Here is a 15,872-nt window from a genome sequence, read left to right as displayed (position 1 = left end):
GCAAATCATCTATTTGAAAAGAAATTAATGTCCATATCCTATTTTAGAAGTTCTAAAGCTTAAGCATTAAAAAAATTAAAAAATGAAACAGACTTACATAGTCATTTCTTCAAAGAAGATAAATAAGTGGCCAATAAGCACACACAGACAACTCAACATCACTAGTCATTAGGGAATTGCAAATTAAAACTCCACTGAGGTACTATCTCACACCCATTTGGCTGCTATCCAAAAAGAAAAGTAGTGTTGGCAAACATCTGGAAGAACTGGAACCTTAAGTGCTGTAGGTAGAAATGTAAAATAATAAAGCCAATGTTAAAAAAAAAAAAAAAACCAGTGTGGCAATTCCTCAAAAAATTACAAGAGAATTACCAGCACTTAATTTTCTGGATATAAAGCCAATAGAATCAGAAAATTCTTGAAGATATGTTTGTACACCCATGTTCGTAGGAGCATTTTTCACAATAGTTAAAACATGGAAACAACCCAAGTATACGTCAGTGCATGAATTAAATAAGCAAAATATGGTATATCCAAATAATGGAATATTAGCCTTAAAAAGGAAGGGAATTTTGCAATATGTTAACAATGTAAATGAAGCTTGACATGCTAAGTGAAATAAACCAGTCACAAAACAACAAATAACTGTATGATTCTTCTTATGTAATAAATTCATAGAGATAGAAAGTAGAATAGTGTTTACCAAGGACTGGGAGAAGGGAGAAGTCAATAGTTGTTTAATGGATGTAGTTTCAGTTTTGCATGATGAGAAAGTTCTGTAGATCAGTTGCACCACATTGTGGACTTACATAAAACTACCAAACTCTGTGCTTAGAAATGGTTAAGGTAGTTTAATGGTTAAGATAGTTCCAGTATTTTAGAACAAGTAATGTCTTCTTACAACAACTACATTCTAGAACAAAAGACCATTATAGCAACACTGATGCAACATATTTTAAATATCGTATAGTAAATAATATAAAGGCTGATAGTTTAGTTGTATTTCTGCCTCTAACAAGACCTTCCTTATAAGTAATTGTATGCACTTGATTCCAGGAGAAATTGGGAGCTGAACAGGATTTAAAATAAGAAATGAAAGAATTAAATGTCTATTTTTAAAGAATTACTCTGCACTAGGAAGTCTAAAACAAGTTGAAACCTGGTGGATTAATCCAAATGAGATACTCAGTGACCCAAAGTAGGGAATATTAATGGGAAGAGTGAAAAAATTATTTGAGAGAAGTAGCTATGGAGGCAGCATAACTTAATGGTTAATGTCATTGGCATTTAAATCTGGAATTGAATTCCAGATTCCTTATTTCATAGTTGTGTGATTCAGAAGATATTACACAAAACCACCTATAAAATGACTATAACAGTATATTCCTATCTCACATAAGCTATTAAAATAGAATTAAGTGAGATAATGCTCTTAAAGCATTTAATATCATGTCTGGTGCAAAGTGAATATTAGCTTTTACTCTTGTTTATGTTTTTATAGTTTCCAGAGTAGTGTTCAGGAATTAATATATAAAATATCCATTTTAAATTACTCAAGTATTTTATTAGCTTTTCCCTGAAAGCAAAACAAACAAAAAAATCTCCCTTTTAGTATTTGTTTTTAAAGCTAGAGTGGGGATACGTTTACTACACTTCTTTTAAATGACCTTGTTTTTATTTATCTAGTTGTTTATCACAATTCATTTTAATGTAACTAAGAGAATAAGACCTCTAGACTCCCTTTAAGGCAGATTAAAAAAAAAAAAGATGAGTTAGGCAAAGTGACTTATACTTGTAATTCTAGTTACCCAGGAAGCTGAGGCAAGACTATCACAAGTTTGAGGCCAGCCTCTGCAGCTTAACAAGACACCATCTCAAAAAAATTAAAAAAGGGATGTAGCTAATGGTAGAGTGCTCCTGGGTTTCTGGGTTTAACCCCAAGTACTGGGAGGAAAATAAAAAAGAATTTCAGAGTATCAAAGCAGGTTTACCTTTTGTGCTATAGATTTGGTTGTTTTATATATTATCTGTTATTTATATATATGTGTGTGTGTGTGTGTGTGTGTGTGTGTGTGTGTGTGTGTGTGTGTAATGTTTTTGATTGTAGTTGGACACAGTACCTTTATTTTATTTATTTATTTATTTTTTATGTGGTGCTGAGGATCAAACCCAGGGCCTTGCACGTGCTAGGTGAGCACTCTACCACTGAGCCACAATCCCAGCCCTAGATTGGGTTCTTAAACAGCATTTGGTAAATAGCGTGGACTTAAGAGCTCTCTGATAAGCCTACTTTAATTCTCCAACTCTGTAGATATAGAAATAAATATATTATAGAATCAAAAGTCCTAAATTACAGGTGCAAGAAAGAAAGGTTTGAAATCATGGAGAAGGAGGGCAGCTGCTATGACTCCTCTACTTCTTTAGTACCATATTGTGTTTGGGCATTTGTAGTTTTTTGAGGGGGGCATTTGTAGTTCAAATTAGTTTTTACACATTTCTGCTATCTTATTATATTCATTACTTTGTATGATGTAACTTATACTTTTAAATGTTCTTAAAACATAAAGGTATACAGAATAAAGGTTTACACAAAGGAATTAATCCAAAGGTTACTATTTTTTTTAATGGTGATATTTAATAATGTTTACCTTTAGTGTACTTTGGGCGGGATGGGGGAAAGAGGAACTATGTCACTAATAACTCAGTAATTTCTGACACCATGAGGAACTTACTTAATTTCTTTCTCAATTTCCTTGCTTTGCTTCTTGCTAGAGATTGTTACTAGGAAAAAATAAATATTTCAAAAGGTGCTATTTTAAAAAATTTAAAAGCCAACCTTTTTGCTATATCTTTATACAACTTCTTTTAGGGTGTACGTGGACTGATGAACAGATTGTGCAAAATGGTAATATTTATCTTCCATATGATTAAATATGATTAGTTGTGACTCAAAGGAGTTTTTTCAAATTAGTTTTTACACATTTCTGCTCTTATTATATTCATTACTTTGTATGGTGTAACTTATAAATACCCTTTTGAATGTTCTTAAAACGTAAAGGTATACAGAATAAAGGTTTACACAAGGAATTAATCCAAAGGTTACTATTGTACATTGACCAGTAGTAACCTTTGTATCTGTTTTCCACGCAAACATTTGAAAAATGCTACTGACTCCCTCTACTGGCCAAAAGATCCCTTCTCTTTTTTCTTTTTAAATGAAGTGTTTTAATATAACAAAGGTATAGTCTCATTGTGGCACTTAGAAGTAAACCTTGTTCTGTGTGAGATTCTTTCAGTAAATTTTAATTGAATCAAAATGGCATTTTAGGTTTATGCAAAATGTGTTCAGGAGCACTACTTACAAACACTAGCAAATTTGAGAAAGAATTTTTTTGGCAAAACAATTTGTATGAGGGATCTTAAGGCAGATTTATTTGAAAGGGAAAAATATTCTTGTGGTATCTATTGTTGAATTCCAGATTATTAATTTTGGGTAGACTTTAATGTTTTTCAAAATATTCTCTCAGTGATTAGAAATTGTGAATGAGAGCAACTTCTTGTGGATCAGTGAGTGGGATTTAAAAAAAAAAAAAGCATGCTTTTAAAATATTACTCCTAAAATTATACCAATGAGATTTTGAAAGTATATTAATTACAAATGTTTTTTGGTTGTCAGTGGATCTTTATTTTACTTATTTATATGTGGTGCTGAGAATCGAACCCAGTGCCTCAAACATGCTAGGCAAGTGCTCTACCACTCAGCCACAACCCCAGCCCAAAGTATGTTACAATTTTTAAGAACATTTAGCAATGTCAGTTGTGACCATAAAGTAATTTCTTCCCATTTTCATTCATTCTTCCCTCACTCCATTCTACACTCAAAAAAACAAATTCAAATTAGTGTTGTTTCTTTCAAAGTCAGCATCTTGGGAAGCCAAAATAGATGTGTCAAGCATTGCTGCTTTTCAAAATAGTTCACTAACTTTTCTTTTGAATTTATTTTTGCCCCCATGTCAAAGTTGTTGTTGTTGTTTAACATATCTTTGATGATAAATTTGATTTTTGAGAGAAATCCAAAACAAATTTAGAACTGGGTCATATATAAGAAGGTCAGTCAATTTAATGTATTTCTTTAATATAATGAGACTATTTTTCTGTGACTCACTTTTATTATAAATTAAAATTATATTAAAAAGCAATGAATCTTCATTATTTATACTGAATAACAATAGAGTTGGGATTCATGAGTGATATGTATTTTCTTTTTCTTTGGAATGATTTCTACAATTTATCATGAAGTTTACTTAAATGAAATTGGTTAGAGATAATTATAGTGAACTATTCACAATATAAACATTTATTATCTATTACTTAACATGTGTTGCAGCGATATTGCTATAAATGGACTTTTGTTTTATTATGTTTTTATTGTAAGTTGTTACCTATTTTGAAATAGTCTAAATAGATAAATAGAAATAGAGAAAAATAGAAGAAGTTGTAAGGCAAAAGAAAAAAAGTTAATAAAGCTTCAGTGTTCATATTACTTTAGACCTTTAAAAAAATCAACAGGTGCATGCCTGTTAAATCGCAGCAGCTTAGGAGCCTGAGGCAGGAGATTTTGAGTTCAAAGTCAGCCTCAGGAAATAGTGAGGCGCTAATAAGAAACTCAGTGAGTCCCTGTCTTTAAATAAATACAAAAATAGGGCTGGAGATGTGGCTCAGTAGTCAAGTGCCCCTGGAGTTCAATCTCCAGTACCAAAAAAAAAAAAAAAAAATTTACCTGTTCTAAAGACTCATTTATATGAGTAAGTAAATTAAGATGGTAGGCATTTGGATTTAAATTTCAAATTGTTGGATTTTAAGTATTTTTCAATAGGATGTCCAGAGTTGTATTTAGATAGGTAATTCAGTTTAATTCTATTTAGAAATGAGTTACACATAGGTATCTGAGATACTTAAGTAGTTTCTGAAATTCTGTATATTTGTCATCTGTTACTAAGATTCTTCCTATTTCTAATTGCAGTCCTCTAAGTTTAAATGTACCAGGAAAACTTTACCAAACCCAAAGACAAAATGTAGCAATGCTACACTTACCAAGTTAGCATTATTGTGAAAGGAAAGAGGACAAAATAACCAGCGCCATTTAAGGTGAAAGGCCTAGCATGACACGTTGGCTCTAGGACTTTCAGAGTCTCATTATTTGATATGAAGTCATTTTTTTGAGCGTGAACAGTACAATTGCTGTAATTAGAATTCCCTTTGGTACAATTCTATGATATTGAAATACGCTTACTTTTTTCTTTATCAATCTTATTGGAATATAATTTACACTCTTAAAATGTACCTATTTTAACTGTACAGTTTGGGTTTTAACAAGTATAATCTATACCCCTACAGTTTTCTTGGTACCACTTTATAATCAGTGCTTTCACTGCACCTGGTTTGCTCTGTTTTATCATACACTAGCTTTACCTTTTAAAATCAATTTTCTTGAAGTATAATTTACATACAACTAAGTTCATGCTTTGTCCTTTTTAATTTGTTTTACATGAAAGTAGAGTGTATTTTGACACATCATACATAAATGAAGTATAACTTCTCAGATTTGGTTGTGTAATCATATATGCACATAGGGTAATAATGTCCAATTCATTCTACTAGTCTTCCTACCCCTATGCCCCCTCCCCTCCCCTCCTTTCACTCTCTTCTGTCTTACCAAAGAACCTCTATTCTTCCCCAGCACTCCCACTTATTGTGAATTCATGCCTTGTCCTTCTATTAATAGTTTTCTAGCCACCAAAATAACTTATTTTACTTTATCCCTAAGGTACTGCTTTGCATTAAGATGTGGAGTGGTAGCTAGGTATAGTGATGCATGCGCATCCAGCTTTAATCCCAATTACTCAAGAAACCAAGGCAGGAGGATTGCAAGTTCACAGCTAGCCTGGGCAACTTAATGAGACCCTTTCTCAAAATAAAAAACCAAAAAGGCTGGAGACAAGCTCAGTGGTAAAAGCTCCTGGGTTCAACCTCCAGTATGCAGCAGGTAGGGGACATGTGGAATGATGTAAATCTTGGAGAAGAGGTTTGATTTCATCTAATCTTACATAATTAGAGATACCTTTTGTAGATAGAATTGGTTATAAGCAAGCATCATCAAAGTGTCACAGTTCTACTTTGGTGCCTGGTGTGTGCTAAAAGTTGAATTTTAAGAGGCTATTCATTTTCACAGGCAGTCTAGTGTCTTTGCCTAATGATAGCCATTTCTTTTTCATGAGCTGTATTGCTCTTTTCATTATGAATGCCTCCTCTTCCTTTGCACATCCTCTGCTTTTTTTTTCTTTTTCTTTCCCTCCCTGTTCTTTTTCTTCTTCATCAGAGCCTTCTTATTGATGCTAGCAGGTGGCAGCAACTTTGCTCAAGCTTTGAGACTGTGTCACTATTGTATCTTCAGGGTCTCATTCCTCTTTTCGGTTTCTTGCCATTGTTGCTACTACTTCTAATCTCTGTTCTTTTCCCATTGGTCTTTGCTTTTTTTTTCATTTTCTTTCTTACATTTAAATGAACTTATGAAGTATATGATTCTAGTTCTTAATAACTTTGAGGCACTTAATGGTGGCAGGAACCAAACTTTATGATGACCATGGCTGCTAGGGTTCTGAGGTAACAGAAAAAGGCAGACTATTTAAAGAACTCTGTGTTGGGTATGGTGGCACATGTCTATAATTCCAGCATCTCAGGAGGCTGAGATAGGAGGATTACAAGTTCAAGACCAGCCTCAGCAGTTTAGCAAAGCCCTAAGCAACTTAGTGGGACCTTGTCTCAAAATAAAAAGCAAAAAGGCTAAGGATGTAGTTCAGTGGTAAAATGCACCTGTTTAAATCTTTGGTATAACCCCCCCCCCCAAAAAAAAAAAAAGAACTCTGGGACATTTTATTTATCTCATAATAGCCTGGTAGGGAAGTTTGGGGCATTTATCTTATCTGTAATTTTTCTCTGACATCCCGTGCTTTGTATGTTTTCCACAGAAAACACATTGTATATAATTTTAATGTTTTATAATCTTAATTTTGAGAATGAAGTAAGCTTAAAATAGTTTCTAGCCGGGCATGGTGGCGTGCGCAAGGAAATCCCAGTGGCTTGGGAGGCTGAGGCAGGAGGATCATGATTTCAAAGCCAGCCTTATCAAAAGCAGGTGCTAAGCAACTCAATGAGATCCTGTCTCTAAATAAAATACAAAAAAGGGCCAGCAGTCAAGTGCCCCTGAGTTCAATTCCTGGTACCAAAAAACCAGTTTCTAATTGTTGCTATAAGTTTGGTACCAAAAGTAATTAGATGTTATTTTACCTCTTAACTTTAGTGACTGTGACTAAATTTTTACACAATGTAGTCTTTTTCTTCCTTCATTTTCTGTACTGATCTCTATTATTAAAAATTTTGAATGTTTGAGAAACATAGGGGTTTTTTTTCCCATTCAAATGAAGGAAAACTTGTTAAATATAAATGCCTACTTAAAATCTTTTTTTTTTTTTTGTACCACCAGGGATTGAACTCAGGGGCATTCGACTACTGAGCCACATCCCAGCCCTATTTTGTATTTTATTTAGAAATGGGGCCTCACTGAGTTGCTCAGCGCCTCATCATTGCTGAGGCAGGCTTTGAACTCCTGCCTCAGCCTCCTGAGCCACTGGGATTACATGTATGTGCCACCACACCTGGCCCTATTTAAATTAACAAACATGATATTCTGTTAAATGATGTAATACAAATACCTTGATTTTTCCACAGGAGCATTTTTTTCTTTTGCGTACTGGGGATTGAAGCCAGCAGCGTTCTACCACTGAGCTACAACCCTTTTTCTTTTTCTTTTTCTTTTTCTTTTTGAGATGGGGTTTTGCTAAGTTATCCAGACTGACCTCCAACTTGCAATCCTCCTGAGTCACTGGGATTATAGGGGTGTGCCATCATGCCAGCTCCACAGAAGCATTTGATTCACTCTACTTTTTTTTTTAAAGAGAGAGTGGGGGAGAGAGAGAGTGGGGGAGGGAGAAAGAGAGAGAGAGAGAGAGAATTTTTTAATATTTATTTTTTAGTTCTCGGCGGACACAACATCTTTGTTTGTATGTGGTGCTGAGGATCGAACCCGGGCCGCACGCGTGCCAGGCGAGCGCGCTACCGCTTGAGCCACATCCCCAGCCCAAATTCACTCTACTTTTTAACAGTAGAAAGCATCAGAGATCCAGAATACTTGATTTCAGGTTCAAGAAAGCCATTTTTTTCAAACATTTAATTCCTTTATCTTAATTAGTACTGCATTTGTATTAAGAAAAGTAAAATATCAAATTGATGAACTGAAAAATACCAGTTCCTTTAAAATGAAATGTATTATCACAGCACTAAATCTATACCTACTCACCTGAAAGTCCCAGTTGGTTCCATGGTGTGAAGGCTTAATAGACTCACAAAATTGAACTTTTCTTTGTGCCATGAACTATGAAGGTGGCTACAAAAATGAAAAAGATGCAGTCTGGTTCCAGAAAGATCTAAGTCAAGTAGTAATTATAAAATATAATTACAATTTATTGGTAAATCCTTTAACTGTAATGTGTTAAGAGTGGTTGAAAATAGCTGAGCAGGGTGCCACAACTCTGTAATCCCAGAAACTCAGGAAGCTGAGGCAGGATTGCAAGTTTGAGGCCAGCTGGGCAACTTAACAAGACCTGTCTCAAAATTAAAAGGACTGGAGATGAAGCTCAATGGTAGAGCTCCTCTGGGTTCAATCTTTAGTACAAAAAAAAAAAAAAAAAGAAGAAGAAGAAGAAGAAAATAAAGAATGGTTGAAAATAAAGAGACAAACTGCTGATATAATAGGAAAAGTAGGCAGTGATAGTTGAGCTGTCAGGATAACTGCCTTATCTATAAAGAAATAGGGTTGGAAGTTTTCCTATTATCTTTTTTGTCTTGTCCTATTCATTTTTGTAAATTACAATAAAATATACATAATGTAAAATAACTATTTAATCCATTTTAAGTATACAGTCTGTGGCATTAAGTACATTAACATGATCGTTCAGCCATCACTACCTTGCATCTCCAGAACATTTTCATCTTCCCCAGCTGAAACTATGCCTATCGAATACTGACGCGATTCCTCTGTCTCTGGTAACCACTTTTTTACTTGAAATCTGTGAAATTGACTTTTTTCATAGTTACTAGTAGGAAAGAGACTATTATTAAACACTGGTTTATTTCATATTTTAAACACTCTTTTAGCCTCCTAGCCCAACATGTGGTATTTATTCAATAAATTTCTAAATTAAATGATAGGTATTAAAAGGAATTTCTTAACATCAGTGGACTATTGTATGAATCTAAACTGCTCATTGTTGTTATAATAACCTTGTTGATTTCTTTGTCTTCTCTTAATTTTTTATTTAAAACCTTTTCATGTACTTTATTTCCTTTTTAGACTGAATCAGGATATGGATCTGAATCAAGCTTGCGTCGACATGGCTCAATGGTATCACTGGTGTCTGGAGCAAGTGGCTATTCTGCAACATCCACCTCTTCATTCAAGGTTTGAGTTTATGAATGTTTTAAGTTGAGGCAACATAACTTTAGTATTGGATGTTGTGAGCTGAATTTAATTGATAGGTTTTTTAAAGAATTTTTCTACAATGTAATTTGAATTTTTATAGAATAATTTTAAGAAGTAAAATCATGACTCAAAATGAACATAAATAAGTTTTTATTTAATGTGTTAATGAGCTAAGACATTAATTTTAAAATTGTTTCAAAGGAGAATCTAAAGAATACTGAAATGAATTTGCTAGTACAAAACTGATCAATATACACAGATGAAATCATCACCTCTGTGCAGGACAGAGTTTCTTTGCATCTTTGTGGAATCACATACATTACTCAGTTTTTTATTAAAAGAATTGTAAAATAGCTCAAATGCAATGAAGGGCAAAAACTTTCACATGATCAAATGTCACCCTTCCATCAGGGTTTCCTAAATGACTCTCACAAATACTGTGCAAGTACATCCAGGAATATTTTTTTATCATTTCCAAGTCTGTCAGTTTCTCCTCACAATGTCTAATTTGAAAATATTAAAATATTATATTACAGCTGCGCATGGTGGTGCACACTTGTGATCCCAGCAACTCAAGAGGTCAAAGCAGGAGGATCACAAGGTCAAGACCAGCCTCAGCACCTTAGCAACATTACAAAATAAAAAATCAAAAGGGCTAGGCATGTGGCTCAGTGGTAGAATGTCCCTGGCTTCAATCCCCCGTACAAAAAAAAAAAAAAAGAATTGTTAGCAAGTTGTCACACATTATTACCTTATTTCCTACAGGTTTATTATTATCAAGTCACTAGATTAATCAGCTTCAAGCCTGTTCCTAGAAGTATGACCTTGAACTTGGTAGCGTTCTTTATCCATTCCTTTAGTGATAAGGTACAGACTTTAAATGGTGATGAAGTACCATAGACCAAATAAAGTCAGTCCAGTTTTGTTTCACTTGAATTACACTGCCTCCCTTCTTGTGTCTTGCAGAAAGGCCACAGTTTACGGGAGAAATTGGCTGAAATGGAAACCTTTAGAGACATCCTATGTAGACAAGTTGATACTCTCCAGAAGTACTTTGATGCCTGTGCTGATGCTGTCTCCAAGGATGAACTTCAAAGGGATAAAGGTTAATTAGGCTATTACCACTATTTTTACTTGGAGAATGAATGGATTTAAAGCCTCTTGATCTTAATGGGTAATGTCTTTAAGTAATAAAAGTGATTATAGTCACTTTTGCTGCAAACTCCCAGTGTAACTGATCTCAGCGTTAATGTAACTTGAGTACTCTAATAACATGTTCCAATATATTCTGGTCATCCATACCAGATACTCTGGAACACTTTTAAGTGATTCTCTTTATTCAATTAGAAAATAGTATCTGGTCTCTTATAATATGGAGCATTTACATTATTATGTCTAATAAATTTACCCCTTGATGAATCTTAGAGGATACAAGCATACATTAAATTCTTTAGATCTAGAATCAATTGATTCCTTTCTCTTTCTATGCTCCTCTCTCTCTCGTTCTTCTTTCACTCTTCTTTCATGTCTCTTCATCTGCCCTTTTTTCTCATAGAAGAAACCTTCTTCATTATATATACATTTAAAAATAGTTTTAGTGAATTTTTGTTTGAAAAAAAAGAAAATAGGGTGAGTCATCCATTAACTTTTTTTACCTTTTGTTGTTGTTGTAGATGGACACAGTATCTTTGTTTTATTTATTTATTTTTATGTGGTGCTAAAGATCAAACCCAATGCCTTACACATGCTAGGCAAGTGCTCTACCACTGAACTACAACCCCAGTTTTCATCATTTAACTTTTAATTTGAGATTTAAAGTTACTTTTCCTTTGGTAGTCCTGAAGATATTGCTAATGTCAGTGGACATGTCCTTCAATTTTTCTCTTGATTTACTGTGGAAACAAAAATAAACTACTTTTCATTGTAATACTAACTAGTATTAAGTTTATTGCTAGTATGACTAGGTCATTTGACGGTTTTATTTCTTGGTCTTACTAAAAGTATATATATATACTCTGAATTCAAATTCTTTTTGTATTTTTAGTTCCCTTTTTCCCCCCCTTTTAATTTTTTTTATAATGACATTAATCTCCTTTGTTAGCCTCTTAGCTATAATTTTGTTATTTTAGTAGCTACTTTAGGGTTTGCAGTTTGTATATTAATTATATATTGTTTACAGTCTACCTTTAAGTACTTTATGTGTAGCATCACAACTTTTCAGTAATATATTTTTATTTCTCTTCATTACTAAGATAAGACTTTTCTGAGTTTTCCAACCAGTTTCCTTTGAATTAGGAGGTTTCCCAGTCTGCCTTGCAGGAACAGGTACTTTTCTCTACCACCACATTAGTTTTGAATACTGTTCCCTGGAATCCTTTTTGAAGGTTCTAGCCTCTGTGGTTCTTTAATTTGAATGTGCTCTCAGTATTCTGCCAAGTACTCAAAGGAAACCTCCTGATGTTTAATGTTCTTTCTGTGTAGCTTTCTCCTCTCCTTGAGAAGCTCTAGTTACCTTTGTTTGTTTGGACTTTCAGCTCCATCTCCTCATCTCAGGAGTCTACTGGCCTCTTCCTTGCTTCCCTGTTCTTATTCTATAGCCTAGAAACTCCCAGGTCAATGAGCTGGAGCAATTATAGAGCTCACATCTTTTGTTTCCCTTCTCTTAGGGATCACTGTCATTTATTGCCTAATATCCAGTGTTTTAAAAACCATTGTTTGACCAGGTGTGGTGTTGCACACCTGTAATCCCAGCAACTCAGGAGGCTGAGACAGGAGGTGTTGCAGGTTTAAAGATCAGACTTGGCAAATTATTGATATCCTATCTTAAAATTAAAAAAATAAAAAGGACTGGGATGTATAAGTAACTAGAACAAATAAAAAATAAAAATAAAAGGACTGGCAGTGTAGCTCATTGGTAGAGCAACCCCAGGTTCAATCCCTAGTACCATCAAAAAAAAGAAAAAAGAAACCATTGTTCTACATATATTATTCAGATTTTTAGTTTTGTGCTTGAATAAATTCAGTCTCTTTTTACTTCATCTTGCCCAGAAGCAGAAATCCATACTCCTCTTAAAGTACTTAATGTTGCCTAAATTAAGTACCTTGAAGTTCTTTATATTTGATGTATATTAAGTTTTGGGCGTTTTTTTCCCTCCAAAATTCTTCTGTTCTTTTTTTTTTAATTTTTTTTTTAAATAAGTATACCCTTTTTATCAAATTAAAACTTTTTTTTGTTTGCAGATAAGTAGTCCTTTAAATAAAACTGAATGCATACAGAATTGAGGTTTTTGTTTATATATAAATTATCCACACTAACAGTGTTATAGTATTGAAGGGATAAAAAGTGGTGATGGAAGAAGTAAAAGTTGGGATGCATGGGAGATTTGGAAAATAATTTTTAAGCTGTACTCTGAATCCTTTCTACTACATATTTGAAACTGTCAACAGCATAGACTAATGTTTTAGTTTGCTAGGGCTACTATAACAATAAGTACCAGAGACTAGATGGCTTAAACACAGATTTATTTTTTCACTGTTCTGAAATTGAGATGATGGCAGCATTGATTTCTTCCAGGTGTGATAAGGCAGAGATCTGTTCTAGGCCTGTCTCTTTGGCTTATAGATGGCTATTCTACTTGTGTTTTCACATCTCTCTGTGTGTATTTTTGTGTGTCCATATTTTCTCTTCTTGTTAAGGCACCAGTCATATTGGACTAGTCTTAGGGACAGGTGACATGATTTGAAATCACTTAATACATATCCTCCATTCTGATCAGAATGATCTCTTTTACCAAGATCAAATCTATTATACTAAATCTTATCTTTGGATCTTGCACTTCCTGCTTTCCCTTACCTCTGCAAAAATCTGAATTAACCATGTTTTATTTTTTAAGTTTTTGCTATTATAGTGCTAACATATTCACATTTACTTCTCACAATCCTATGTGCTGGGTATAAGATCCATTTTATAATCAGAGAAACAGAAGTTGAGAAATGTTAAGTAATTTACTTCAAATAATTACATTAACAATGAAAAGAAGAGCAATAAGAAAATTAATTTTTAGATTAAATCCCAACTGTTCTTGGATTAAATAGTCTTAACCTAATAGCCAAATAACAACAAACAGGGATTTTCAACCTTTTTTTGTTTTTAGCCCAGTGTTCAATATATAAAACTGATGAAAACAAGAGTTAAATCTGGTGAAAAGGGTGGCCTTTCCTCTTCGCTTCCCAACAAAGCACTCCTTGTCCATCTTTGAGGCATCTTAATAGCACTTAAAAAACAGTTAATTAGGATAGTATTGAATCAATGTCAAGATCTTGTCCAAAGAGAAGTATTGAGGTGTTTTTTTTTTTTTTTTTTTTTGAGGGGCCACAGGATTGAACCCTAAGATACTCTACCATTGATCTAAATTCCCAGTCTTTTTGATTTTTTGTTTTGAGATAAGGTGTCAGTAAATTGTCCATTCTAGCCTCAAACTTGTGATCTTCTTGCGTCAGCCTCCCCAGTCACTGGATTTCAGCATGTGCTACCACACCCAGCTGTGAGTACTGATTTTAAAATAGCAGTGTGCTATATTAATGGATTTCTTAGAATTGACTATACTTAGAAATAATTGAATACCCACAGGGTGTGAATTTGTTGGGATGAACTCAACTACTATGTACAACCATGAAGCCCAAAAACAAACAAACAAAAAACAGATTCTGAGAAAATGGTTTATATTGGGACTAAGGTATCTGCAGAAGTATCATTATGGGTAACAAAGCCTGTAAGAATGGTGCAAATAGGCCAGACACTGTAATCTCAATAACTCACAAGACTGAGGCTGAGGCTGAGGCTGAGGCTGAGGCAGGAGGAACGCAAGTTTGAGGCCAGCCTCTGCAATTTAGCAAGGTTCTGAGCCACTTAGTGAGAACTTGTGTTGGGATGTATGTAGCTTAGTGGTAAAACACCCATGAGTTCAATCCTTAGTACCAAAAAAAAAAAAAAAAAAAAAAAAAAAAAAAAAAGTGGGTCTAGTGGAGACCCATTTCTAAAAAAGAATGATAAAACTGGAAAAGAAAAATGTCCATTGGCTATTGATGTCATCCACTGGGTAGAATAATAGGTTATGATTTAAAATTTTTATTTTAACTGAATAGCAGATTCCAGTAATTAGAAAATAAAAGTACAGAATGAATGTGTTTTAGGTGGTGATTCCTACTGTTCATTCAAGGGAGGAGAGAATAAGGTATCAAATTGGGCTTCATAGTCATAGGAGAGAGAGGTAAAGAGAGGGCTACTCCTTATAGAATCAAAGTACTCCTAGATAAAGAAAATACAGGCAAGTATGTAAGACATTGGTTTAGAATGAAATTGCTTTGGTAGAGAGTACCTCAAAAAATAATACAGATTGCTATTGCTTATCCAAACTACTTAGGATCAGAAGTATTTGGGGTTTTGGATTTTGAACTATTTGCATATACATAATGAGATACCTTTGGGATAGGACCCAGTCTAAACTCAAAATCCATTTATGTTCCATACACACCTTATACACTCAATCTGAATATTTTCTAAAATTATTTCTTTTTCTGTAATTGGGTAAGTTAAAAGGGATATTTAGGTACACATACACATTGGGATAAATGAAAGTTGATATCACATCTTGAAGTAGTTTTATTTTGCTTGCATATACAAAAAAAAAATAGCAGATTTAAGACTAAGGTACCTTCTGCATGTAAGATATCCTTTTACAGTCCTCAGCGCTTTTAGGTCTTTTGAAGAATTATAAAATGGCCCCATTTTATAGGAGGAGATTAGTAAGACGAAATTATTAATCATCCCTTAAACAGTGAGAATGGGTACAGTTTCAAAATAATGTATTTAATGGCATTCCATAGCATATTTATTGAGTATGCCTTTATGAACAGTGAAAGTATAAAAGATGAATAAAATCTTATACTGACAGAATCTAGAGTATAATTGACTCAGCTGAACATAAGAATAATGTAATTGATTTCTTTTTTAAAATTCTAATATCCTTAAATGTATTTTATTTAGTGGTAGAAGATGATGAAGATGACTTCCCTACAACACGTTCTGATGGAGAATTCTTGCACAGTACCAATGGCAATAAGGAAAAATGTAAGTAATACGTATTCCCACAGCTGAATAATATATACTTTCTAAAGGTATGTAATAATTTACTGTACAACAAAGACTAATTCCTAGTTGAATAATTTTTAAAAAGCAGTGGAACTCTTGGAATCCAAGTTAAAATATCTAAGA

The 15,872-nt window shown here is 33.7% G+C and overlaps 1 protein-coding gene across 2 annotated transcripts in view; it reads left to right on the top strand.

Annotated features, from left to right (window-relative positions):
* Cert1 (ceramide transporter 1) overlaps positions 1-15,872 on the top strand; it is a 110,306-nt gene that overhangs the window by 47,317 nt on the left and 47,117 nt on the right. For both annotated transcript variants that reach the window (XM_076857158.2, XM_076857157.2), the window contains exons 4-6: positions 9,470-9,577; positions 10,565-10,703; positions 15,645-15,728. In XM_076857158.2, the coding sequence (XP_076713273.1) occupies positions 9,470-9,577; positions 10,565-10,703; positions 15,645-15,728 (331 nt within the window). The remainder of the gene's footprint in view (positions 1-9,469; positions 9,578-10,564; positions 10,704-15,644; positions 15,729-15,872) is intronic.

The sequence above is a fragment of the Callospermophilus lateralis genome, chromosome 5, assembly GCF_048772815.1.
Source record: "Callospermophilus lateralis isolate mCalLat2 chromosome 5, mCalLat2.hap1, whole genome shotgun sequence".
NCBI classification, from domain to species: domain Eukaryota; kingdom Metazoa; phylum Chordata; class Mammalia; order Rodentia; family Sciuridae; genus Callospermophilus; species Callospermophilus lateralis.
Note: the sequence above shows the minus strand (reverse complement) of the source record. Positions and strands in the feature narration are given on the sequence as shown.